This window comes from Chenopodium quinoa, unplaced genomic scaffold (genome assembly GCF_001683475.1).
Source record: "Chenopodium quinoa cultivar QQ74 unplaced genomic scaffold, ASM168347v1, whole genome shotgun sequence".
NCBI lineage: Eukaryota > Viridiplantae > Streptophyta > Magnoliopsida > Caryophyllales > Amaranthaceae > Chenopodium > Chenopodium quinoa.
The window spans coordinates 1,619,284-1,647,277 of NW_018744991.1; the positions used below are offsets into that span (position 1 = coordinate 1,619,284).

General features: G+C 36.4%; 3 protein-coding genes across 3 annotated transcripts; 2 read left to right on the top strand and 1 right to left on the bottom strand.

Annotated features, from left to right (window-relative positions):
* The first annotated feature begins 423 nt into the window (after nucleotides 1-423).
* On the top strand, nucleotides 424-7,518 carry LOC110706897 (endonuclease MutS2-like). Its single transcript, XM_021884882.1, has 5 exons — nucleotides 424-1,134; nucleotides 2,678-3,614; nucleotides 3,709-4,233; nucleotides 5,585-6,031; nucleotides 6,941-7,518. The coding sequence occupies exons 1-5, from the start codon at nucleotides 641-643 to the stop codon at nucleotides 7,247-7,249; spliced, it is 2,712 nt and encodes a 903-aa protein (XP_021740574.1). The 5' UTR covers nucleotides 424-640; the 3' UTR covers nucleotides 7,250-7,518.
* Nucleotides 7,519-8,572: 1,054 nt separating this feature from the next.
* LOC110706766 (glycine-rich protein DOT1-like) lies at nucleotides 8,573-9,628 on the bottom strand. The gene is made up of 2 exons (XM_021884717.1): nucleotides 9,202-9,628; nucleotides 8,573-9,150 (listed from the first exon to the last, which is right to left on the bottom strand). The coding sequence occupies exons 1-2, from the start codon at nucleotides 9,626-9,628 to the stop codon at nucleotides 8,573-8,575; spliced, it is 1,005 nt and encodes a 334-aa protein (XP_021740409.1).
* An 8,955-nt stretch (nucleotides 9,629-18,583) lies between these two features.
* On the top strand, nucleotides 18,584-27,088 carry LOC110706898 (putative nuclear RNA export factor SDE5). The gene is made up of 12 exons (XM_021884883.1): nucleotides 18,584-18,893; nucleotides 19,804-20,522; nucleotides 20,897-20,922; nucleotides 22,127-22,186; nucleotides 23,441-23,502; nucleotides 23,731-23,939; nucleotides 24,915-24,997; nucleotides 25,134-25,190; nucleotides 25,623-25,690; nucleotides 25,777-25,886; nucleotides 25,977-26,041; nucleotides 26,605-27,088. The coding sequence occupies exons 2-12, from the start codon at nucleotides 19,814-19,816 to the stop codon at nucleotides 26,719-26,721; spliced, it is 1,566 nt and encodes a 521-aa protein (XP_021740575.1). The 5' UTR covers nucleotides 18,584-18,893; nucleotides 19,804-19,813; the 3' UTR covers nucleotides 26,722-27,088.
* Nucleotides 27,089-27,994: the final 906 nt, after the last annotated feature.

The following is a 27,994-nucleotide window of genomic DNA, read 5'->3' on the forward strand; positions in this document are numbered from 1 at the left end:
TACAAGTGCCATATTTCAACACGGAAAACTTAACGACTTCCAAAACTATCAGAGAAGATGCAATAAACATTGAGTATTCAAAGATACATCAAATTGAATACAAAAGTAACTAAGGGAACTTATGGTGTGTTTTATTTAGTTAATTTTCATTTATCTGAACCTACCTAATTATTTGTGTTTTTTTTTATTTATTTTTTATTTTATTATTTTCATTAAAACTTAGGTCCCATTCATTTCACCTTAAAAAAATAATGTTCTATAAAAATAATTTCAGTTCAGTAAAATTAATTTAAATTCAGTAAAAATAAATTCAGTTCAGCAAAAATAAATTCAGTTCAGCAAAAATAATTTCAATTCAGTAAAAATAATTTCATAAAAATCAGTAAAGTTAAAGAAGAAATATAATAGTAAATCAATAAAAATAATTTCAGTTTATCAAAAATAAAATGAAGTGAACGGGACCTAATTGTACAAAGTATTTGTAATTTAAACTTAGATAACCCTTAGGGCTTAGCATAACTTATTTTTCCTCGCACACTTGGTTAAGTGCTAAATAAAACGGTGCGTTTAATAAAAACCAATCACCAACCATTCAAATGTGATAACATTCAAAAAAATCAAACAATCTTTGGCTCCTCCAATGGAGCTCAAACTCTCACTCTCACTCTCCTTCACCACCCTTCTCCACCACCCTCAACAGCGTTTCTCTCTCCTCCACCGCCATCACAACCACCGTAAACTCTCCTGCCAACTTTCTCTCTCCTCCAACTCCTCCCAACTCTCCGACGAGCTTCAACGCCAAACCCTAGAAACTCTCGAATGGAATCGTCTCTGCAATCACCTCTCCCCCTTCATTTCCACCACTATGGGCCTCTCCCTGGCCCAAAATGGGTCCATTCCTATGGGCCGGACCTTGGATGAGAGTCAGAGGCTCCTGGCCCAAACTACTGCTGCATTGGGCCTCCACACTCCTCTGGACTTCTCTGGTGTTGATGATGTTTCTGGCGTTGTGGAGATGGCTGCTTCCGGTGAGATGCTTTCTATCGGGGAGCTTTGTTCGGTGAAGCGAACGTTGCGGTCGGCGAAACGATTGTTTGAGCAGTTGCTGGAGATTTCTTCTGATGATGATGGAAGGTTAGTTAGTTTTGTTATTTTTTGATTGAATTTAGTGTTAATGATATTTTGTGTAAATTTGCATTTATTGATTGTTGGTGATTATTATTGTTCTTGTATAGTTCTGCTATATTATTGTTAAAGGCAATTCATTTTATTGGGTTCTTGGAATCGATGGGTTCGAAATCGAACGGGAATTAAGAGGTGCTTATTGTTAATTGTTGTGTTAGTTGAATTGCAAGGTAGATTGGTTAGCAGAAAATCAATGTACAATAGTATATGACGAGGGACGGGGGGAGTCCGAGTTTATCTTCAAGGTAAACATTTTTCGTTTATCAAATGGTAAAGTTAGTAATATTTTGGGGTAAACCTGGGTAAACCACTAATACTAGTAGTGATTTTAGGCTAAAACCGCTAATGGTGTTAGCGGTTCTACCTATGAATAGTGCAAAATTATGCCATCTAATTACAAATTTGCCACTTGATAAACAATGGCTAGTTATCAAGATGATAAACTTGTATTTTTTCATATATGATGCAATCAAATTTTTAAGTTAAGAAATTAGTAATGTTTAAATTAGGAATGTTTCAGTAAGGCTGTCTCTGGCTGGGAAGAGATGAGTTTTGAGGAATGAGTTTATTATTTGAGTAGTTTTGGAAAACATCTTCCCCTCAGGCCTCAACCAAATGTGGTGTAAAGAAAGTACTCCCCCATCCTTAATAGTTGTCACATTGTCTGTGAATGTACTCCTCTATCCCGAATAGTTGTTACATTTTCTGTGGAAAATTAAAAAATTTATCAGATTTTTCTTGAATAAAGAATATATGACGTAGGATTTTCTGTCGAAAAGTAGGTGCTATCTTAGTCTGAATAGCTTGTTCTTTCCGCATGCAATAATCTTGCTTTGTTTTCGTGCCTTCTTAAGGGTTTGTTTTGCTTTCTTTTGTGGATGGACTTGCTGGAGGGACTTTTTTTTGAAAAGTTATCCGCTACCATTCATTATGTTATGTAATAGATTAGTGTAGGGAAAAAGGCTCTTTTAGTATTGCATCGCTGGCTGTTAGAATTAGCTTGAGGAATAAGGCAAAGACTTAGTTAGAATAGAGAAAGTGAAATTTAAAAGGAAATTGCTAGGATAGAGAAGATTAAGCATGGAAGTAATCAGAAAGTGGCCGAGCCTTATAATGCTCTGATGATCTTGTAGTTGGGAGTGTCTAGCCATTCCAAGGCCTGAGATTGTAGCAACATTGTTAATGAATTAATTGCATCAGAACCACAATCAACTATGAATTTCGTTTTATTACTCCTTACAATTATGTGTAGAAATTATTTTCAAATTGACTATTAATATTAACTTGTATAAATTTTAATTAAGTAAAGATATTAATAGTCAAAAGCATGTCTTGGAGATAGTGTAAAGGCAAATGTTAAGCTTATTGTGAAACAAAAGGAGTAATGAGAATTCCAATTATTCTCTCTGGGCTTCCTTCTCCAAAATTCTATTTTATTACATTGTCCTTAACTAGTCCATAGGAGTTTACTTAGCTTTATCTGTTGAAACAGGAGCTATCCTTTGCTTGAAATTCTCCAAAATTGCAATTTCTTGGTTGAATTGGAGCAGAAGATGGAATATTGTGTAGACTGTAAACTTTCAATAGTGCTGGATAGAGCCAGCGAAGACTTGGAGTTCATTAGGTCAGAAAGGAAGAAGAACATGGATGCCTTAGATTCTCTTTTAAGAAGTGTTTCACATAAAGTATTTCAAGCTGGAGGTATTGACAAAGCTGTGGTCACAAATCGTAGATCTAGGATGTGCGTTGGTATCAAAGCCTCTCATAGATCTTTGCTTCCCGGTGGTGTTGTTTTAGATATTAGTAGTTCTGGAGCAACATACTTCATGGAACCTAAAGAGGCAGTGGACTTGAACAACATGGAAGTCTGGCTGGCCAATTCTGAAAAGGATGAGGAACGAGCTATTTTAAGTATGCTTGCTTCTGAACTTGGAAAGTCAGCAGCAGCTGTCAATGATTTGTTAGATAGAATCCGAGAGATTGATCTTGCAGTTGCAAGAGCTGGTTATGCTAATTGGTTAGAAGCAAAATGTCCTATTTTATATTCAGTTACTAATGATGATGCTTTATTGGTGGATGTTGAAGGGATTAGACATCCCTTGCTACTTGAACCATGTTTGGGTAGCTTGAAGGATGTATCAGTACCCAAATCAGGGAATTCAGATAACTTAAATGGGGAAGCTGGTATAAAATCCTTCAAAGAGCTGCCTGATGAAATGTATAAGTTTCCTGTTCCAATAGACATTAGAATTGGACATAAAACCAATGTGGTGATCATCTCAGGGCCAAACGCAGGTGGGAAAACTGCTTCCATGAAAACTTTAGGACTTGTGTCTCTAATGTCAAAGGCTGGCCTGTATTTGCCAGCTAAAAGTATTCCCAAGCTCCCCTGGTTTGATTTAGTTCTGGCAGATATAGGAGATCATCAGGTAGGATTTTCTCTCTTCTATATCAGCTGATTAGTCACAAGTATTGTTACATTCATTCTAAACTCTTCCTTATCCCCCCTTTTTCTGATTGAAGTCCTTGGAACAAAGCCTTTCTACTTTTAGTGGCCACATTTTGCGAATTGGCAAGATTTTGGAGGTGGCTTCAAAAGATTCACTTGTCCTAATTGACGAAATTGGGAGTGGGACTGATCCTTCAGAAGGAGTAGCACTTTCTTCCAGCATCTTACAATATCTAAAAGATAGAGTGAGTTTAGCTGTTGTAACCACCCATTATGCTGATTTAAGCTGCCTAAAGGACATGGACGCTCGATTTGAGAATGCAGCTATGGAGTTTTCTCTGGACACTCTACAGCCTACCTTTCAGGTCTTATGGGGATCTTCTGGTGAATCAAACGCCTTGAGAATTGCTAGGAGAATTGGCTTTGATGATAAGATTATTGATCATGCAGAAAGCTGGCTTGAGAGGTTGATGCCAGAAAAGCAGGCACAGAGAAAAGGTCTGCTATATCAGTCTTTATTGGAGGAGAGAAATAGGATGGGTGAACGGGCTAGACTAGCTGCGTCCCTTCATTCTGATGTAATGGATCTTTATCATGAGGTAAGAAATTTGAGATCTGCCCTGTTAGACCTTTTATGAATCATTGTTAAGTGACTTTAGTCCCCATTTGCTTTAATGTGTAGACTATAGAACCTGTTTACTGGGGTTTACTCTTTTGGTTGAATTTGGTGATATAATTTGGGTTGGGTCCAAACATCATTGGATGATGTGGGTAGATGAGTTTTCTTTTGATAGCTAATGATTTGGATGTTGCATAAGTTGCTGACCACTGGTAACTTTTGAATATTTCTTTTTGGCAAATGGATGCATCTACATTCTTTTGAACAAACTAGATGATGTGCAATGAATTACTTGAATCTTTCAATTCAATCCTACCAATAGCACGATATTAATTGGAGAACAAATTTATGGCAGTGTTGGACTTAGCGATTTTATGGATAATTTTGATAACATTTTGGTCCAAAATGAAGTACTCCCTCCGTTCCCGAAAGTTTGACTCACTTTGCATTTGCACGGTCTCCAATGAACATCTTTGACCATGAATATCTTTGGCTATGTATAAGTGAAAATTATAAAAAGTTGATATTTGAAAAATTTATAATAAGGGGAATCTAATAAGATCCCATATGCTAATTTATTTATATTGTATAAGTCATTAAATGTGGTCAAAGTTATCTAATTTTGACCCTATGAATAGTAAGTGAGTCGAATCAGAAACGGAGGTAGTATAAAGTTCCATATCCATGTTAGAGTCTGGGCAACTAGTATGGATAATTACGGAGGGAGTAAGATTAAACATAATCAATTAAACTATTAATCTATTCAAGCCCCTTTTACAAACCAAATCAATTGAAAACTAACTATTATTGCTGTTACACAAATTTTCTTTTTCACTTTTTTTCCACACAGAGTTATTCCATAATTCTACGAGCGCTTTTGACAAACATGCTGTATTTTCAAGAGGAGGATGATCTGATCCATACCATTAGCAGTCTATAACAATTTCAATTCTTTGTATTAGTTTTTAATAAAAAGATGTTTTTTTCCCTATTCCTAAAAACCTGTGCAATAAAGGGTTTTAATCTACATGTTTAATTTTCGAAGTTCATCTTGAATTCTTTTTAATTGAAAAATCTTTGTCAGGATTTCCAATAAAAGAGCTATGGCAGAACTGTGGGAGTGTGATACCTTTTAAGTGTAATAAAATATATTGATTAATTAAATTCTATGTAGTACTCATGTCAAATATGTGAACAAACTACTTTTTTTTTTTTTTCTTCTGTTTTTTGCATAATTTAAGCTTGAAGTCTTTTGTGCTTTCTGCTGTCAAATGAGGAACTTTATCTAAACTCCATTCTACTGTCTAAATGTTTCTCTTGAATTTTTGAAGATTGAAGTTGAAACTCAAGATCTTGAATGGCGTGAGAAGGCTCTGATTGCAAAGGAGACCCAGCAAGTTGAAGAAGAACTTGATCTTGTGAAATCAAAGTTAGAAGCTGTAGTCCAGGAGTTTGAGAATCAATTAATAATTGCTGATATTTATCAGTATGGATCTCTTGTGAAAAAGGCTGAATCAACAATTGGAACTTTGGTAGAAAGTCATCGTCCTATGTTGGATAGGGTTTCTGAAGATTTGGTAGTTATGCATACACCTCAACCTGGTGAGCAGGTCCATGTGAAACGTTTAGGAGGTAAGCTAGCTTCTGTGGTTGAGGTGTCTGAAGATGATGAAACTGTTCTCATCCAGCATGGAAAAGTAAGATTCCGCGTGGATAAAAGTGGTATCCAACCAACTGAAGGTATTGCTGCTGACGCACGCTCACTTGTGAAGAAGCAGGTACTATGCACTCTTATGACATTTCTTGTCTCTCCGAACTACTCTTAACATTTACAAGTTTTATATTCTGTTTGACCAAAGAATCAATATGGATTCTGTGTAAAGAATAGCAAATGAATGCACTTCTTTTCAGGCAAAAATGGAATTGTGCCAATTATGATGTTTAGCGATCTCAACTCTTGAATATCATTGCAAATTTATAAAGTTTTCTCTTCTATGTATGTTGTTTTATATGGACTGAAATTGAATGCAAAAAAGAGGGGAGGCTATTTATCTATTTTATTTTCCATGCGTCTTTGACCCTTTTGTAGATTACATGATTTTTGTCGTTTCTTATTATCTTTCTTTCTTTCTTTGTTGTTATTGTTGCTGACTATACGGAATAATAACTTTTGGTTCATGTAGCCGACCCCACGTATGAGATTAAGGCTTTGATTTATTGATTGTTGTTTTGGCTGGCCTTGTGCAGTTTTCATACAAAATACTTGCAGTTTCTTTATGTGAATAAGTTACATGAATACCCTTTTTTAAAACTTTTATTAATTAATCCTTTATGTAGGGAAAGAATAAGAACAGGAAAACACCAATTATTTTTATAATTTTCCCCGGTAGTATTTTTACCAATCTTTATGTATATATGTGGCTATTTAGTTTTTCTTTCTCTTGCAAATTACTGGTAGAAACCTGGCACATACTTTAGGGTATCCAAGAAAAAAAAGTTAGGAGATATAATTGTTCTGTTTGTGTTGGCTGTGGACCTGTGGTGTTGTTTACTTAATTGAACTGCCTGATCTGGTATGGATTGTGGATTATCTAGGCTAGTTGGTGTTAAATATTGAAATTTGTATTGTTGTGACTTGTGAGGAACAGTTGCTTAAGGTTATTTTTTATCTACTGTTGTCTATATAGGGTCGTATGCCAGGGAAATTGAATTATTTAGGTGGTAAGAAAGACGAGGAATTATCTTATGGAGCAGCTGTACAGACTTCAAAGAATACTCTTGATCTTCGAGGCATGAGGGCGGAGGAAGCTTCTCATGCACTTAGTATGGCTATAGCAGCAAGGGAATCTCACTCTCTTCTCTTTATCATACATGGAATGGGCACTGGAATACTCAAAGAATGTGTGATTGAGATGCTGAGGAACCATCCTCGTATTGAGAAATTTGAGCAAGAAAGTCCAATGAACTATGGCTGTACTGTTGCATATATTAAGTGAAAAATTTTGTACATTCACAGCCAACGAATTCAGTCTGATAGAAGTAAAGACTTCAACTGTTTGGCTTACCTTAAGATGTTTCATGTACAGTGAGATCTTATACAATAATATTCTCTATGTAGGCTTCAATTGAAGCCTTTTCATCAATTTCTTCTTTGGTAATTTCTGTGTGCATAAATGTACCATAGACAGAATCTGCTCTGTCCTATTCTAATTGTGATGTTTTGTTCATACATCCTCTTGTAACAACTTTTGCAGTAAGACTAATTGTTATTAGACCTGTAATGTATTTCTGTTAGATGAAATTAGTAGAACCTTAATGATGGTTAGTATTTACTGTTAGGTATCGAACAGGCTTGTTATATTATTATAATTTCACCAGATTCGAATAGGAGGAAGCTTCAGTGTGGGGGTAGGAGGTGTGTCTTTGGTCTTATCTGATGGTGCAAAAGGAATAACAGAAGCTTGTGGGAGTTCTGCTCAATTTCCAGCCAGTAAACTGCTAAACTCCTCTGCTTTTAATGTGCATAACTATCACTCTTAATGGTTTTGATCTCTGTCAATATTTAGCTTCATGATCGTGCCTGTGTTAAATTCTTTGTGCTTTTTTTATTTGACTGATACATAGGCATCTGCGCACAGGCTTCATCTATTTGAACGTGCTAGGCTGATCAGCTTTATTCATTCACTATGCTAGTTGAAAGCAACTGCTTGTATAGGAGCTGATGGAAATACTTAAGATGTTGCAGATCAAGTAAACTTGCTCACAAACTTCACTGATTACTTGTGTGTCGAGTGCTGCAAACTGGGACAGAGCCAGTCATCGAGGGAGATAATTGTAGACAACAGAGAATCTCTGATCTGGTTAGACATTTTTACTAGCTAATTATTTTTAATCTAAGATGCAAGAAAATCTGGGAGTTGATAATTAAGGTTAGAAACACTAAATATTCATAAGATTTGACTAAAACGTATATAGTCTTCAAATCGCTCAGCAAGTTGCTAGGCTTCTGGTTTATAGTTATGCTGAGGAGATAATACCATGCGATGCCATAATATACAAGTTGGGGAGTTTTCTGAAGATTGTAGTTGTTCAGACAATTTGGGATCTATGTTTAAGCTACCTTACCATAACCAAATTATTAATTCATGTATCAAGTATCAACCATTATAGGAGGTTTAGTGCTTTATTGTATAAATCATAGAAACAGAGCATGCTGTTTTCTGCTGCTAATTCTACACCAGATTGAAACCAGCAAGAAACACCTTAGCTGCAAGCTTTATTTTGATGATGGAGCATGAGCTCGTATCACTGCTCTGCTCTCAGTCACCATGTAAATTGTCCTCATTCCTTCTGTTTGAATGCTGGGAGCCCAGGGGTTGCCCCTTTGTAGGTGTAGCAGAATCAAACAAATTGTCAAAGTAGGGAGGCTGTATAGAGAAGCCATCCCCAGCTTGTGTGTAATGGTCTCCATCAAGAAGTTTCCAACCACTGCCCCCACCCCAGCCCCATCCTTCACCCCCTCCGTATCCAGGATACCCTCCCATTCCTTCACCCCCTCCGTATCCAGGATACCATCCCATGCCACCTCCTCCACTGCCCCAGCCGTTGCCTCCTCCACTGCCCCAGCCACTGCCTCCTCCATAACCACTCCCATAGCCACCACTTCCACCGCCTCCACCGCCCCAGCCACCTTCACCACTCCCCCAGCCTTCACCACCTCCATAGCCACCACTACCCCAACCTTGACCACTTCCTTCACCAAAACCACCGCCACCCCAACCTTCACCACTTCCACTTCCTCCTCCAGAACCGCTACCCCAGCCTCCGCTTCCACTGCCTTCACCGAAACCACCACTACCCCAACCTTGACCAGCCCCTCCACCTCCACTTCCCCAACCTTGACCGATTCCACTGCCTTCACCGTAGGAACCACTGCCACCCCACTAACCACTCCCACTTCCTCCACCTGAACCACCTATACCCCAACCCTGACCGCTTCCACTTCCTCCAAAACCACTACCCCAACCCTGACCATTTATAGGCAAACCATTGCCCCAACCTTGACCTCCTCCTCTACCATGAGAAATAATGGGAACATGAAAGCCTGGGAAACGTGCAATACCAAAACCAGGGATGGCGGGGTTGAAGATGTGCATTCTCAAGTAACCACTACCCCCTCCTCTACCTCCCCCATTGCCGTAGCCAAAGCTTTTTCCGAAACTATGTCCTGTTTCTGATATCTTTTCAGTAAATGTATCTTTACCATTTGACCTATCAGTATCCTCTTGTAACAGTCTTGCAGCAGAGTAGAGGGAAAGGGATGAAGTGAGTATTAAAACCAACAGAGAGAGAGAAGCCCATTTTGAAGGTGCCATTTTCAGCTTATAGTTCTGCTATGGATTAAGGGGCTTAAATAGTTGTAGCAGTAGGCTCATAGCTCAGAGGCTGAAGATATCTATACGTAATTGTACATGTTTTCTTGCAGTTTGTCCTTAAAATCTGGATTCATGCCAGTGGCATGGTGGTAGGAAAGCATCAAGCATCTTCTTGTTGATCATGCTGTTTTTGTCCGTGCAACTTATTTCAATTCAGAAAATCTTGTGTAATGCCATTATGTAACATTTTTTATTAAAGGCCAGATATTCTTTCAGACATACTATGATTTACGATCTTGGATTATTTCATTTTTGACTTTAAAGATTAATCCAAGTCTTTTTCTAGTAATTTCTGTGGTTTATAAGTGTAAGATTTGATGAGTTGTTAACTTAGTTTTGAAATCTATCTCATCAAAATTCCATTAATACTGTGATACGATCTCATAAGTTCATAACACACTGAATATTTTTATCTAAATTAGTAAAAACAGCTATGAGAAAACCACACCAAATTTGCTGATTGTCTGCCAATTTTACCTCAACCAAGTTCTTTCACCAGTTTTAATCCACACATATAAGATTAGAGGATATCTTTGAAGTTCAAACACCCAAGTACAGAAGTGCAGAGTTACTACCCCCCCAAAAAAAACCCCCCAAAAATAAACATTTTATCTGTCTGCATAACTTTATACTTCGTAATTATATTTGTTTATATCATATATCATTGAAAATATTGAAGAATACTTATGATTTAGAATTAGGATGTAAAATGATGGTAAGTTCTTCCATCTTCTACTGATATTTTGCAGGATTGATTCTGAGTTTTCTTCCCCTTAATTTAGTTACACTATATTACTCTGTATCAGGTAAAGATTTAAGAGAGAAAAAGAGACCATTATTAGGTACAGTACCATATTTGAATTCCTATATCTTGATCGTTGATACTTAGTATCTTAATTAGTAGTTCTATACATGAACACAAGTACACAACCATTATACAAACCACGAAACAAATCAATTTCAACCAATACCTTCCTATATGATTCAACCTTACAAGCCAAAATCCTACCCTTTATGGTGTATTTCTTGTATACATGACCATTAGTCATCAGTGACGCCCTGTATCTGTAACATTTATGTCTGCAGGGGACATACTTTGTCCATTTGAGCTGACTCCTGCTACTGTAAAATGTGGGATTTGAAAACTGTTAGCACCTTCATTGTTCATTCCACCACCAACTTTGCACCCATTCATACCATCACAGGTCATGGGGAGGCATACTACAGGCCCGCCACCATTTACGCCTGCATTACTTTTACACTGAGTCTTTTCGCAATCACAATTACAGTGGCAGTTGCATTCAGCAGCCCTACCACCTACTCCTATACTTCCACCTCCACCTCCACCACCGCCATGGTGGGATTGGTGGCCTTTATGGATCTCAGGATTCGGGTTTGGCAAGCCTGCGACTGGCGGGACCGGCAAGGGCCATGTCCATCCTGGTTTTGATACATCTACATCAGGAGTTGTAGAGGGTTGGTGTTTGTTTTGATAATTCTGCGCCGAAGAAAAATGCATCCAATGGGAGCTTATGAGGAACAAAAATCCCAAGTGTGCACAGCTTTTTAATCCTACCATTTTAATATTTATTTCAAATTGACAATATTGATGTTAAGGGTGTTAATATTTATAAAGTAAGAAATCCATTTTAGACAGAAATCGTTTCTTTGCATGGCTTGTAAAAACTTTGCAAGAAACTGTTAGGTTAGCTGCATTCTTTGGCTTTCAATGTGATTTGTTCTTCGTAAGCTCATTTTTTATTTCTTTAATCTATTTTTATTGGTTTGTTGATGCTAAGGCCATAAGGTCCATAGATAGTGTATAATATACTCCGTATGATTTAACTGTATTTGTGTAACTTGTGATTAAAAAAAAATAAAATATGTAAAATTGGTTTCTTGCAAGCATAAGATGATAAGACTAAACTTGGAGGAGTTCCAAGCAATTCTTGAGACCAAATGATAGTTATATGTCCAAAATATTCTCATAAATTAGGGGATGGAATGCCCAGGATTAGATTTTTTTTGGAAAGTAATGATGACCGAAGTAAACTTTACTTATATAATTTTGGGAAATTTTCTTTGGTACTCACGTGTTTTTTAATTTTCTCTATGGTGAACCATAAAAATTTAAATTATCTTGGATAATCATGAATTATTAGTATATATAAATCATAAAATTAATGATATATTTTGGTTAAAATATTTAGCTAGGGTTAGGTGTATTTTTTTTTAATAATTAAATTATTTTAAAAATATTTTTTTAAAAAAAACCACCACTCAAATTCTACCGGCCCAGCCACGCCCTGCCCACCACGCGAGCCCAGACCACCCCGGGCGCCGGCGCGCCTAGACTCCTCCTCTCCGGTGCCGGCGCTGCGCTGAACTCCCCTTCCTTGTCGCGTCTCCCTTTCCTTTCCTTCCCAACGAAACCCCTAAAACCTTATGATAGAATATGAAATATTCTAGGATATTCTGTAAATGATATACTTTGTGTAAATATGTTAATATTATGTTTCTCTTAGAATTAGGGTTGTACACCTATATATATCAATCTAATGAGAACACTCCAATCAAGAGAGATTTACGCAACCTACATGGAATCACAACCAATAGGAATTTTTTTTTCTCTCTCAAATTCCTAACCCTAGTTCCTAGGACCTTCAACGTAGCCTCCACCATGACTCACAGTGATGGTGAAACTCCACCTCCTCCATCTACAACCTTTCACTCGGCCTTCGCTGTTTCGAACATCAAGAATCTCATGCCTATTACTCTCGATCAAGAAGAAAGCCAATACGCTACGTGGGTGGAACTTTTCGAAATCCATGCTTGTGCCTTGAACATCTTGGACCATATAGACAACACCGTTTCTCGCGCCTTCTGACCTCGATGACTCTACCTAGAAACGTTTGGATGCCATTGTTAAACAATGGATATATGGGACCATCTCTAAGGACCTTGTTCACACAATCATGAAGGCCGGTGCAACCGCTCTTGAACTTTGTAAACGCTTGGAGGAGCTTTTCTATGACAATAAGCATACTCGTGCAGTCTATTTGGAGGAACAATTTAACGCCACTCGTCTCGAGAATTTTGCGAACATGTCCGGGTACACTAGGCAAATTAAACTTCTTGCAATCCGGTTTCGGAGAGCAAGATGGTCTTACAATTGATCACTAGTTTGCCTAAGGGAGAGTATGACATCGTGACTGCTATATATGATTCAACAGTCCTATCCCCTTCCAAGTGTCAATTCCAATCGGGTGTTAATTCTAATGAACTGTTGCATTTTGATGGAAGGGATAAGCTCGCTCAATCTGAATTAGGGGGAAATTGATGACGGTTCTGATGAATTCATTAGAATTAAAGATGAGTATTCCTTGCAAAATTAATCTGGTGAAGTTGTACGTGAGGTTTATTTTGCGATTGGGGCTGCTGGGTAAGGGGGAAGGGGGCGATAACTATAATTCATTAATTCATGATTACTATATTTTTTGTTGTTCACCGAAGATAAAATTAAATAATACTGTGAGTACCAAATAGAATTTCCCAATAGTATTTGTTCTTTATGCTGTTTACATTTATTCATATCTTTTTAATTTTTTTTTTTCTCTTTCCAAATTTAGGTATGATTTTTCACCCTCATTTACCTCTTACAAGTTGCAACATTACCCCACCCAACAAATAACAGGTAAAGATAATTGAGGAATGGATGAGGGAAGTATTAATTAATGCTAGATTGCTCGATATTGATTTACAGCATATACCATGACAAGTTTGTAAATAATGTCTAGTTAATACTCCCTCCGTCTCTAATTTTTTGCCCCATTTGACTTTTCGTGGTCTCCAATAAGCTTCTTAAAACAGTTATATCTCCATTTTCATAAGTGTAAAAATTATAAAACCTAATTATCAATTAAATGTACAATGAGACGAATCCAGCACATGATTATATTATCACTTATAGATTAAGAGTTATGGTCAAAGTTTATAAAATTTGACCCAAATTTTTACAATGGGGCAAAAATTTAGGGACAGAGAGAATAGTTATATCGGACCTTGTTTTCTTGCTTTTACCTCCACTCAATCATTTTCCCGACATATGTGCAATATACCAACAAAAAGAAGATATCACAAGACAGTCTCACGATATTAAACGAAATACAAAGTATTTAATGGTACACATATTTTCTAATGGTACAAATTAACTAAATGTGTGCATTTCTTCAACAATGTAGTCTAATGATACCAACAATCGTCTAATGGAACTAAATTATATTCCTACATAATGGTACTAAAAAAACATTAAAAATTAAAAACATAATGGTACTACTTATACATGAATACATTAATTATGTTTTGTACTAATGCACATAGAAGAAAAAGTTATTAACAAGCATTAATAGTGACATTCGTTCCTATTGATGATGATTATTTTATGTACAATATTATGAGAAAATCCTAGTTTATCTTTGAGCCTAATACCATGGTACTTTCATACAATTTTAAAGTTAAAACGTACTTAAAAATAGAAATGTCATACCAACATGTGTTGTTATTATATCATGGATCATTTCAATGGTACTAAGTTTGTTAAAATTTACCAATATGATGTGGTCCAAACTCCTCCCTTCTCCTTTCTATACAAGAACAAAGCATCTGTTAGGGCCTTGCAATAATTTTAATCTTTACGTTTGCTTCTCTCTTCCTCTCAATTTTAGTCACACTAATTTTATGATTTTTTTGCAATACTAGTAAGAAAATTACTCCATATCTTTATAGTAGGGATTGATTTCTTATTGGGTATACATTAAGATTAATCCTTGGTTTATGCACTGAAATTTAGGTGTATAGTTCACATTGACTCATTGTGTATCACTTTTAAAACAACAATTCATTTACCATTGAGCAACCACGCTTTTTATACTATAAATTGTCATTTTATCAAGTGCATTGCAAATATTGTACACTTTAATACACCATCTAATTTGCGCGTTAGGACTTATTGAAGTATTGACCTAAGTATAGGCAAATAGACTTTCTTAATGGAAATTGATGGGTCAATGTGGAGTCAACAACTGTCTACTACATACTTTACACGACTACACCTAGAGCTGTCAGAAGCGGACCCAATCCGAACCCGATTATTAACTGACCCGTCTAAACCCGGAAAAATGATGACTCGAACCCGATATGACCCGACCTGAAACCAACCCTAGACCCGAGTTAACCCGAGTATTTGAGACCCGAACCCGAACATGAACCGACCTGGAGATGATCCGACTCGAATATAACCCGTAAAATATTGACTTGAACCGAACCCGACCTGAACCGAAATTGACCCAAACCTATTTTAACCCGTCAAAACCCGAATTTAACCTGACCTGAATTCAACTCGACCTATTCCTAACCCGACCCGAACTTAACCCGACCTATTACTAACCCGACCCGAATTTAACCCGACCTATTACTAACCCGACCCGAATTTAACCCGACCTATTACTAACCCGAATTTAACCCGATTTATTACTAACCCGACCCGAAATCAACCCGATCCGAAATCAACCCGACTTGTTATTGACCCAAATTTAACTAGCAATATAGTATTACGTCATATATTACAATTTATATGTCTCAAAAAAACTATAAAAGTTTATGAATACCACTACTTTTTGGATGCATGTGCATTCTTTATTTAAATTTAGTAATTACGATTTACGAATACTACTACTTTTTAGGTGCAAGTTCATTCTATATTTCAATTAAGCAATTATGGTTTACGAATACTACTACTTTGTAGGTGCATGTGCATTAATGTAGTTTACAAATACTATTTGACCTTAGGCTTGTTTGTTTTATCTTATATTTTATAAAAAAGAAAAAAAATTTCAAATAAAAAAAAGTTTTTTAAAAAAAAAATTTCGGATAATGATTGAATTGAACGTGATAATGATTGAATGCGAGCATGAGTATATGACAATGACGACCCAATGATAATCTGACCCAAATAATTTACCTGTACCCGGTCATGACTTGACTTGTCTGGACTCGAGAAAGTGGTGACCCGAACTAGAGATGTTAAAAGGCTTTTATTGGTCTTTTATTTTTCTAACTTTATTATTCATTTGCCTATTTAATCTTATTTAAATGTTTTGAATAATGCCATTAAAAAAAAAAACGTGAACTCGGATATGAACCTTTAAAAAATAAACAAGTTTAGATAATTTCAAATAAAATAAGTTTAGAAAAAATAAATTATTGTATTTTAACTTATCTAAACTAAACCTATTTTATCCGAATTTATATGAACTTATTGTATTTTATCTAAACATGTCATCTCGAATATGAACTTATTTAAAATTGTTATCCCTAAAATGAGTGGAATCAATGTGAATAGATTAGAATAGGGTTTGAACTTATCTTCTAAAAATCTAAACTAAACCTATCTTATTGAAAGGAATGGTGTCCTTCCAACAAGTGTATTCTTCCGATAGAGGGTTCAGAATTATTACGGAGCTAATTCTTCAGTAAGGTCAAGTGATCGGAATGCCTAGGTGGAGGCCGCTTCCGATCAGTAATATCGAGGTACAATTGATGTTACAGCTTAATCTTAACTGAACCCTTCGGGTCAAACCCAATCGAATCACCGGTCCGAGACGACGAATTAATCCGAAAGGATTTAATGAGTCAACAGAGTTTTACGAATACAGACGTCGGATATCGAGCCTAGGGCGTCGAGACCGAGCGTCGCAAAATCACAAGCAACAAGTATGAGCGTAGCCGTAACTAGGCTAGGCTAGCTCATCGCAAGCCTAGGCGCACCATGTGTGTGCTAGGCGCACCATGGTGTGCTAGGCACCATCGTAGCCCCTAGCACCACGCACAGCACCATCGCAGTGCTAGGCACATGCGTGTGTGCGTATGCGTGTGCACCATAACACATCAAGCTAGCAAGTTGCACTGGCCTTGCGTGTGTGCTAGGCACCATCGCAGGCCATGCACCATAGCACAGCTAGCTGGCAGGCAGAACTGGCCTTGCGTGTGTGCTAGGCACCATCGCAGGCCATGCACCATAGCACAGCTAGCTGGCAGGCAGCACTGGCCTTGCGTGTGTGCTAGGCACCATCGCAGGCCACGCACCAAGCACAGCGCTAGTGCGTGCTGGCCTGGATGCGCGTAGATGTGCGAGCATGGGCGAGTGGTGCTGGCTGGCTGGGTGTGCGAGCATGTGCGAAGGGTGCAGCAATGATGCGTGTGATGCTGGCTATGCGAGAGCCATGCATGTGCGTGTGCTTGCGATAGCAAGGCAGCAGCACCACGCATGCATGTGCGTGTGCCTGCGATAGCAAGGCAGCAGCGCCCAGCACAAGGCGTGGCTCGCTAGCAGCACGCAAGTGCTGGGCTGGGAGATGCGTGCTGTGCCAGCCAGGCATGCTAGGTGGCTGTGCGTGCTGGCAGCACCAGGTGGCAGCCAGCCCAACTTCCTTGTGAGTGGCGGTTTAGGAGAGGTGGGGACCAAAGCCTCCAAGCTTCCCTTGGGGAGCAAGGCAATGGTCCCCCCATGGGATATGGTCCTCACCTAACCCATTCTCTCCTCTTGCCACTTGTTGCCTTGTGATTGCTTTTGCCTAATTAATTATTTTGGAATTAAATAAATTATTGCAATTGCACATGATCCCACATTGATCATGAAAAGGGGTTTCAAGTCCCCATTCTCTATAAATACCCACTTGGTTGGGATTTTGAGAATACAACCTTGAGTGGAATTAAAAAGGCAACTCTAAGAAAGAGTAAACCTTTGATTCGTAAAACTCATAGTTATTTTGTCCGGGTCTTGACTAACCTTCAAGACTTAGGACGCTCAGGTCAGGTCGAGGGTACGATCCGTCGGAGATCTCGTCTTTTCGGGATTTTGAAGTAAGAGCTCTTTGGGAGCGAAGCACGCGTCAAAGGTATAATTCTTGTTCTTAATCTTGTTTGATTAAGTTTAATATGCTTGTTAATTGTTTTAATTAAGGGGCGGGTCTTGGTGGGTTTCCTTCCGCGTAGTGTCGGGTCACTACGAAACCCTATAGTTATTGGAATTAATATGAACTTATTATGTAGATCTTATCTAAACTTATTAGAACTTATTACCTCGAATGTAAACTTATTTGAAATTATTTCTCTTAAAATAAATGAAGTAATTGATAATGATTAAACGTGAATGTCATTACATGAACTGTTAACAAACCGACCCAAAAAATGTACCCGAACCTGATATGACCTGACCTGAAATCAACCCGATACCCAGATTAACCCCATATTTGAGATCCGAACTCGAACATGACCTGATTTGGAAATGATCCGACCTCATTATAACCTGCAATTTCTTTGACTTGAACCAAACCCGACTCGAACCCGAACATAACCCGACCTGATTGTAACCCGCAAATAATTGACTTGAACCGAACCCGACTTGAACCCGAGAATGACCCGACTTGGAAATGACCCGATCTGATTATAACCCGCAAATTATTGACTTGAACCGAACTCGACTCAAACCCGAGAATGACCAGACCTGATTATAACCCGCAAATTATTGATTTGAAACGAACCCGACTCGAACCCGAGAATGACCCTAACCCGTTTTAACCCGAATTAAACCCGACCTATTATTCACCCGATCCGAATGTAACCCGACAAGATGTATGACCCGACGTTACCCGGCTCAAGCATGACCCAACCTGAACCCGACCCGTATAGGCTACGACATTAACCCGAAATGATCCGACCCGAGTTAACCCGATATACACTTACCCGACCCAAATCCGACCTGTTTAACCCAATTCACAGCACTAACTACACCAAAAACATGGAATAATTGTTTGAAAATAACAACAAATGCTGAAAGCTTACTGGCCGCAGTATGCTTCTGCCTTGATATTTTTTATTCTGTCTAAGGAAATTTGAAAGCTTAAAAAAGATGCACATTCATGAATATTGAAGTGGGTATTTCTGCATAACAGCCTTTTTTCTCATTCAAAGATTCATCTTTTCTTGCTTTATCAAGATTGTTACAGTACTTTCTGGGCGATTAGAATTTTGTACAAAAATCTAATTCACTCTACTACTGTAATACCTGTAAGAAAGTGAGGATTTTTTTTTTTCTTCTGATTTTAGAAGACCTAATTCTGAAGAAAGTCTTCAGAAGTCAAAGAAAGTAAGCATTTTTCTTTTAATTCTTCTCCTTTGTTATTCATGCAATTTCTTTTCAGTTTATTATTTTAGTTGGTGGTAATTAATGTGAAATGTAATTAATGATCATGGGTTATCAATGATTTGTTTATAGTTAATAAATTTAAAGCTGTTGCGATCTTATATATTTGGTGGTTACCCAATATTAGCATTGATTTATTGGTATCATTGTATGTTTCTGAAAATGGGTGCTACCACTTATGGGTTGGTTACTTGGTTTGCATAAGTCCATAAAAGTATACTATGGTAAATTTACTGTCTGATCATAATAATACATTGTTGTTGATTTCATATTTTTTTTGGACTATACTATTGCAAGTTATAACTGGCTGTATTGATAACAATAGTTGAAAGAATTGAGGAATTAATCGGAGAATTTAAGTATTATCAATTGAAATTGGGATTATATAGCCTACAGGAAATGCTGGTTTTTGATTTGTTCATTGTTGAAACCCATTGTAGCCCACTTGTGAGTGTCCCATTGGAGAAAGAGGAGAGATGGTTCCACTTTATAAGGTAGGGGAGTTACTCCTCCTATTGCCAATTGGTTTTCATATGGAATCTCCTTTGGCCTTATTTGTGGACCAAACTATCCTCCTCCTTGTTCGGGTTGCCCAGGCCCATTTCATATTCTTTCAATCTTGAATTGAGGCCATATATCTCATTGCAGTTATGTTATGAACTTCCTCCTTAGGAGATATGTTATTCCAGCATCTATTTTCTGTTTGCATATGTTGTGGTGATACTGTGCCTTGAAATAAACCAACTTGGCGGTTGCGCATTACATCTAACAGAATTTCTGTGAGTACGGAGTACTCTGTATAATTTTCTGTTTGTAATTGTGCTTAGCTGACATTTTTTCTGTGGCTCTGAAGCTTTATCTGAATGGAGGATCCATCGGTTACAAAAGATATGGACAATGAAGATACGGCATTGAAGAGTCTGCTTGATACTTTTGGTTCTGCATTCTCTCTTGAGGAGATTGCTTCTGCTTATTGCAAGGCAGGCCAAGATGCTAGCCTGGTTGGTGATATTTTGTGTGGAATGCGGACAGGTCCATCTGCCAATGCAACCCATGTATCAAAGGGATTGATAAATAGTGAAATTTCTTCAAAACCTCCTATTTATAATGATTATGACAAGTCATGTGAAGCTAATAGGAGCAACTCTCAAGCCTCAAAGTTGAAAAGAAATCCTATATCGATGGGTACGAATTCTAGTTATGCTGGGAAGGAATATGTTTGGCGCGTTGCTGGATCAAATAAAAGTCCTAATGCAACAAAGCCTCTGAAAGTAGAGGTGCATTCAGTGGCTCCCGTTTCAAAAGTTCATGGGAAAAGTTGTGTTTGGCGTATTGCCAGATCAGATGGAACTCTCAATGGGACAGAACCTTTGAAACCAGAGGCAAACGATTCCTCAGTGCCTGTCAATACTTCTGAAGAATCCTTGCTTTCAAGGGATGATAATTTGAGTTTTTCTGACAGATCCTCGTCAGCAAGCGATGTCAGTTCAAATGATGACATTGAGAATTTTCTGTTTGAAATGCTTGGACATGGATCTCAACTGGAAAGAAGTGCTATTCGAGAAGTCTTAGGTAACATTTTGCTTTCTTTAATTATCAAATTTTACCCTGTGGGTATACTTGTGCTATTCATCATTACGAGTGGAGTACAGTCTGAATGTAATTGATCATTTAATTCCGTGGGATTCCGCCAACTTCTATCTTTGTCAATTCTTAAAAACTTTCCTTAGTAAATTAAATTTGATTGAAGCACTGTAGATTACTCATTTTACATTGTATTTAGTTTAGATATCTGTTAATGCCTAAGATTGAATTTATTTTAATGTAAAAAAGAAAACTATAATAGCATATTTTTGACTCTTCTTGTGCAGTACCCTTGAGAAATAAGTTGAGCAATTGTTTATGTGCAACAACTAATTAGGTTTTTAAATTTGAATGAATTTCAGGTGATTGTGGACATGACATGAAGAAGGTATGATTATGTCTCAAGTTATTGATGTTTCTTTTCCCCATCCATATTTGTCATTGGGATGCTCACTGATTTTCCTGCACTTCATGGTCTTAATAGACCTATTTGCTTTCTATGTGTAATTGTCAAGGATTTTTTATGTTCTTGAGGATGAAGCTATGGTATATCAACTGTTAGAACACCAGTTATTGATGTCTATTAACCACAAAAGTGAATGATATGAACTACCTGCAGAGATGTACATCAAAGTAAAAAACATAAAAATAATAATAAAAATAAAAAATAAAAAAACTTTTTATGGATGAAATTTTTGAAAATAGGAAAGTTTTGTCAAATTACCTTATACATAGAACTTTATTCAAATAACTACCTTAGTTGTAGATAAATAGTCCAAAGGTGATTAACAACAAATATTCCTTTTGGTTTTATAACAATCACAAGGGTAGCTAAGTAAAGTGACTAGGTGCTGTTGCTAATTAGATGACTAGGTGTCTGCAAGATAAATAGTTGCTGGCCTCAGGGGTGAGATTGAGGAACTTTCCTGAAATACCTAAGTTAGCTGGGTTGTGATTAGTGGAAATTGGAGAGAAAGGGGATAAATTTTGTTTTATGTGTGTAATATATAGCACATAATTTGCCTCATATACGATCCTTAATTGCTATATATATGGGTGCAATTGGGTCTTGGACACATGGCAATTGTGTAGTATTGGATCTTTGCTGTGGATACATGTCAAGTTTTATGTTGTCAATTCAGATGACATGTGGCACTTGGGTCTATCACATATGGGTTATTGTGGTCTTCTCTCATTTGTCAGCTCTCTGACCTAGTATCCAAACAGTTGGAATCAGGCTCATGAGTAATGCATTGGACACTGGTTATCACTTATCAGGTTGCTGCCTTGATGGCAATCTGTTGACTAGTGCAGCGCAGCTGTGCTTGCAGAACTACAAAATTGTAGACAGGCATTTCATGTCTCATTGATGAATTTTGCTCTACAAGAGAAGGCTGGAAGGGCTGATATTTCCATTTTCTAGTTTAATTATCCTTTTGTGGCAGAAGTATCTGATTAATCTTACGTCTGCCTTTTTTTTTTTTTTTACTTGATGCCTGTTCCATTGTCCCAAAACATATGCATCTTAAGTCCTTAACTTTTTCATTAATTTAAGATAATCATACGTGCTTATGTTTGCTTAAAAATTGCAGAGCATGGAGACATTGCTAGCTCTTATGGCTGCAAATCTTGACAAAAGGAATCCATGTGAGGTAAATTTATCATTTGAAATGGTTTTTCCACTTATTTAGGCTATTATCTAGATGTAGAGAAGACTTTCAAAAGCAGTTATTCAAGTGTATATAAATAATATTTTTCTTTGGTCTTTCTGTGAAATATTTACATGCTTTGAAACATATATTTTTAACAAACTTGTTGTCAAAGTTGCAGTTATTGACCCTAGAATTCTCAAAAAAAAAAAAAAAAAAAAAAAAAATTAAAAAAAATATAGGGAAGGCATTTTCTTTTATGGAGAAGTGTAAAAGATTAGGAGTGTAAGACGTTGAGGAATAGACATGACGCTTAAAAGTGGCAAGGAAAACAAAAGAATTTGAGTTAATTTCATGAATGAAAAATTTATAACCCAAACAAGTGATATGCATTTTTTTTGGGAAGTCTAAGGTCCACAATCTTAACTAGAATACTCAAGTAGTCCACTGGTTCTATAAGTTAAGAGCAGTTGTCCATTGACCCTAGATACTCATGATATCTCCCCTGATTTTTGTTAAGTGTTTAATGTCCTCTGACTCTCTTCATAATCCAAAAGATGGTGCAATTCAATTACAAAAAACCATTAAGTTGAATAACTACTTTGTGACATTAGAAATCATGCCACATTCCAGACCCTATTCCCTCAGAAGGTGGTAGAGACAATCCTAAGCTGGTTGATATCTGTATTGCTAGTCACTAATTGGCTTACTGCTAGATCAGAGCTGATGGTTACTTTTTAAGTGAATTAAGCTGACCAATTAGTTATTTTAGTTGGATGGAAGTTAAGGATTACACAAATGTAGTGTTTTTTGTAATGTGACATCAGGTATCATTTCATTCAAGGTAGAGGCAAATGGAGAAAGTGAAAATGTGTGCTTTCTTTTTTTATAGTTGCTTCCACTAGGTTTTCTCTGCACTTTGAAACTTTGCTCACCAAGTTATAAGCTATTTTAAATGCACACCTGATAGTCGCAGTATCTTGGACCTTTTTCAAACTTTCCTATTACTAAAACTGGATGTCAGATAATATTGCTATCAGCTTGTCAAAGAAAATTAATAAATTAAATTCTACATATAGCCGATATATGCAATATCTGAGGAGCTGTGACTAGTGACAACTTAAATTTCTTAGCATATCTCTTTTAGTTTTTATTGCCTAGTCACATTTCCTGCTTAAATGAACGAGACTATTTGATGTTTGTTTCACTAATCAATAATTATGCTTTTTTTTTTTTTTTTTTGGTTAAAACCTACAGGGAATTAATCTGCAGACGAATTCCAAGAATCTTTCATTTGAAAATCAAGTGCAAAAACAAAGGTCTGCAGTGAGTTCTACTCTTAAATCTCCCCAGACCCACTCCTTTTACCACAAGGAGGAATGAAGTTGCCCCACCTATATCTTTTTCCTGAACACTAGAAATCTGATTTGGGGCAATAAATGATCCTAGGCTAAGAGTATGAACTAGTTTCTGGAGTAATAATTCCGCCCTGGGAAGAAGAGGGGTTTTCTTGAGCTTCAGTAACCACTTTTGGTTGTTCTCTGCAGTAATGAGTGTAGGACCATGAGAACCAATTTGATCCCATCAAGGATATCCAGTGATAGTTGTGAGCGAGCAGACTTGATTGCGAGTGCTCCTGTTCTGAAAAATGCTACAAGATCTTGGGCAACCAGAGAAATGGTGACTGAACCTTTGAATGACATTGCTGAGGATTGTGAGGTTAAGGCCACAAGTCTTCACTTTAACAATGTGAAAGGTGTTTTCCAAATTCTAAAATCTGTATGAAATTCTATTTCTTGATTATGACTTACATCAAATAAACTGTCAGTGTGAAGGAATATATGTTTGACAGAATGCACAAAGAAAAACAATAGTGTTTGGACTCTAATGGTTTAAAAGAAAGCTTATTAACCTTATTATAAATCCACAGCCCTTTTAAATAACCTTTAATAAGTATTAAGGTATTTATTACAAAGAAAAGGAAAATTAATTATCATGGCATCATAGAAGAATATATTGCTGCTCTATCCTGCTTTGTTGCATTGAGCAGCCTATGCAAAACCCTTATTTCATAATATTCATAGTATAATCTTCCTATCTATTTTATATCTGTATCTCAAATTGCTGTTGTAAAGCAGTGTTTATATATGTGGACCTTGTTTGAGCATAAATTATTTGAATTGTCAAATTTAGAGCTCTGTTTGTCTTAATTCTTGTATAGTGAAGCTATGTAACAAATTTGTAGATAACAGATGGATCAATCTTCAAATATAAGAGATTAACTATTCTTATTCTGAAGTTTTTATTCCCTCTGTCACTAATTAGGAATTCTTTCAAGAAACTAAGCTATATACCATAACTGTTTTTAGCTTCTTCAAAAATTGCAGTCTAAAACCATTCCACAACACCATTTCAGTCTGTTGGACGTCTTATGTAAGAGTATCACTGAGAGCGGAAAGTATATAGTTTAAATTAATTGTAAAATGCTCTACCATTCTGGAGATGCTTGAAATAGTAACATGGTCCATCATTTAGGGTTGGATAGTATTTTCTAGTTTCATGTGGTGATGCTTTGAAATTGTAACAAAGTTGTTCCTCATTTGGACTTGGCTTTGCTATCTGATGGAAGATTTAGCATCTCAGTGTATTGTTAAGAAGCTTTTATTTTGTGTGCTTTGTACCTGACAATGGATGAGCGTTCTTATTATAATCATAATATTCTGTTATGTAGATGAAGCCAAAGAGGGTAGCTATTATATCCTTCGCAAAGCTGTAAAAGAACATCGCGAGACAATGAAGCAATATTATAAAGCTGTAAGTTTTCTTTGGTAATTTTGTCCAACCATGAAATCTTTGATAAAAATTGTCTACTGATCCATGATGAATACCCTTTTTTCTCTTAATGGTCACTGAAGGTAGCTACTGACAAGAATTTATAATTTCCTTACAGGCTGCAGAAGCGTTTGCAAAGGGTGATCGTGGACGGGCGACATTACTGCTGGAAAAGGTTGGAATTCTTTCTTCTTCCAGGTTAAGCTGATCAGTGATGTGTTTAGAATATGCAAAAACAGTTGTGTAAATAATACTAATGCAATTGAGCATCTGTTATATCAATAGTTTTCCTTTGGTTTAAATTCGACAAGAATTTATCACTTTATTGACAACATTTCCATCAACATGAGACTTATAAAGCTGTAATCATGCATGTTAAAGTTAGTAAAACACTTAGGAACGAGGCATATACAAGTGTGTGATTTTTGCCATGTTGTGATTGCTGTCACTGCAAATGGTTAATTGTCTGGCATTCAATTTGGCTCTTCTAAAATGAATTTTCTTTTCTCATGGTTCATGCGGAGTAGTTGTTAAATAATAAAATCTAATTAAAAACCAGAATACTTTTGGCCTTTCTAGTGATTCTACCATCTATTTCTGGATATAGGGACAGTTCTATTACAACAAGGCTCGTGAAGCTGATGAAGAATCAGCCTCAAAAATTTTTGAGACCAGGTGAAATTTGATAGATACTTGGATTTTGGTGTGCCTTGAGGGCCCTTGACCCTTTTTTATAACCTTTATTTTTTCAATGGTGGTAGTGGAGATGGCAAGATGCAAGAAGAAATGTCTCTTGACTTGCAAGGTCACGATGCTAAAGAAGCAATTAGTCTTGTGAAAATTCACCTTCGTACATTATCTGGCATTCCTCGTATGTCATCATTTTTTCCTATTTTCTTGTCGTGACAATACATGTAGGTTGTGGCTATGACCTTGACTGGCCATGTTTTTTTTGTTTCAGTGGTTAGGGATCTGAAAATTATTATTGGAACTGGTGATCAAGATGCTGAAAAGCGCAAGCGACTGGTATGTCCTGAATTTGCTGAATACTATCGGTTGTCTCAAACTCTTTGCTTGTTCAAAGTTCTCGTGATGCATCCCTTGTTGCGAATTATGTTTGATAAGCATAATAGACACAATGAAGATCACCACTTTAAAAGTAGTAACTATATTGTATCTATCTCCTCATCTAGACCAAAGCGGCAAAGCCTGATATGCATGTTTATCTTGTTGATCCTTGACAAAGTTTTTTTTTTTATTTATTTTTTATTTTTTACTTTTCTCTTCAATCTTCAATTATAAACCATATGTAAGAACCTCAAGTGTAAATAAGGAAGCTGATTAGTATGTTCTGACATCTTAAAAAGCGAGTAGGACTTTCGTATGCTCCAATCCAATGTAAATTTTGTCTCAAATCGCGAAAGACGTTATTTTGTGCTACACTTTCTTTTTGTGCCCCTATTTTTTCAAGGCAAATTTCTTATTTTTGTGCTCTTATATGGCTGTTCTAGTTGGTTTAAATCTGCATTTCATTAGGAGAAATTAAAATAGCTAAAGCATAAGGTGATATTTTGTCTTTTGTTTGACAGATTTCAAAGCTATTGCAGAGGGAAGCCATTAGATGGATTGAAGATGAGACTTCCGGTGCATTCTTGATACGCTTAGATGAAATCAACCCAAAACGCCTTAGCTTTGGTCGAAAATAATACGAGAATATTATACACATGGGTTTGAATCATTTTGAATTCATCCAAAGGCCATTTGCGCTTACTTCTTGTTCATGAAGAACCCAATATAGGGTCATTCATTTTAAAGGCTATTTCTATGGCTGTTGATTCTTAAGGTAATTATTGTAAACTGATCAAGATTCGCTTGCACAAGCTTCCTAATTTGCGATGCTATTCATTCTTTTTGTTTCTCATGTATATTGGTATTCTTTAGTGTCAAATACATGAGAAGAAGCTCCCAAAGAGTGATTTAAAGAGTTGTAATTGGTAAAAAAGGTTCCTGATGAACAAAAGTACAACTTATTTTTTTAAGTTCCCAAAGAAATGAAAGAAATTACAATTGCAATTTTTTGAAGCTAAGGATTTGAAACTATTTTAATTGGTTGAATGAAAGTCAAACGACATCTATAATAAAGATTTGAAACTAGTATGATTGTGTTTATGTAACTAATGTCATTTTTTTTTTGTTCATTAGATGATACAACAATTGCTTGAACAAAAACTTTTGTCTACATTGGATGTACAATAACATCAATGCACATCTAATATTTTTGTAGGTAACAAGAGGTGTAGTTATCCATTTAAATGATAATAATATAATGCACATCTAATAATTTAAATTGATAATAATATTAATGCACATCTGAAAAAAAATTAAATTGAGGTCTTCTTTGAGTACCATCTTAAAATAAAGTATTGAAATATGTGTAGTTATCCATCAAAATCCTTTTTTAAAAGTGATTTCAGCTACCTATATACAAAAAAGAGTTCTACTGAACATCTATAAGTGCTAAAGTCTACTCAGGAATCAGGATCTTCATTACCCTTTAAGAAAAAGCTAGCAAGAATTTATTCAAGTCTATAAAATGATGTGGTATGTTTAATAGAAACCAATACTCGGTGATTTCGATTTTAGTTGCTATAATGCAAGTTGTAATAGCGGTCAATTGACCAGATTGGTAAATAAAAAAGATTCTTAGCGACAATTTGGTAAAAAAAAACTTACTCCGGTGACAATTTGGTAAAAAAAAGCTAACCTTAAGCGACAATTTGGTTAATAAAATAATCTAAGGCGAAAATTAACCCAAAATATACAAAAAATTATGATAAATTACTCGCGAATGCTTAATTTAGTTCGTTTTTCTTGTTTTTTTTTTTTACCAACCCTTTTTATGGAAATAACAATTTGAAGAAAAAAAATGTTAAGTATCAATTTTTCACTTAAGTTTCATACTCCTTGTTAACGAAATTT

What these genes read in the sequence shown, in the direction of transcription:
- LOC110706897 (XM_021884882.1), top strand. Translation starts at nt 641, where the DNA reads ATGGAGCTCAAACTCTCACTCTCACTCTCCTTCACCACCCTTCTCCAC. An exon ending in TCTTCTGATGATGATGGAAG is followed by an intron (nt 1,135 to 2,677) that starts GTTAGTTAGTTT and finishes CTGTTGAAACAG; the next exon opens with GAGCTATCCTTTGCTTGAAA. An exon ending in TAATGGATCTTTATCATGAG is followed by an intron (nt 4,234 to 5,584) that starts GTAAGAAATTTG and finishes GAATTTTTGAAG; the next exon opens with ATTGAAGTTGAAACTCAAGA.
- LOC110706766 (XM_021884717.1), bottom strand. Translation starts at nt 9,628, where the DNA reads ATGGCACCTTCAAAATGGGCTTCTCTCTCTCTGTTGGTTTTAATACTC. An exon ending in AGGTGGAGGAAGTGGGAGTG is followed by an intron (nt 9,151 to 9,201) that starts GTTAGTGGGGTG and finishes GAATCGGTCAAG; the next exon opens with GTTGGGGAAGTGGAGGTGGA.
- LOC110706898 (XM_021884883.1), top strand. Translation starts at nt 19,814, where the DNA reads ATGGAGGATCCATCGGTTACAAAAGATATGGACAATGAAGATACGGCA. An exon ending in AATCAAGTGCAAAAACAAAG is followed by an intron (nt 23,503 to 23,730) that starts GTCTGCAGTGAG and finishes TGTTCTCTGCAG; the next exon opens with TAATGAGTGTAGGACCATGA. An exon ending in CGACATTACTGCTGGAAAAG is followed by an intron (nt 25,191 to 25,622) that starts GTTGGAATTCTT and finishes TTCTGGATATAG; the next exon opens with GGACAGTTCTATTACAACAA.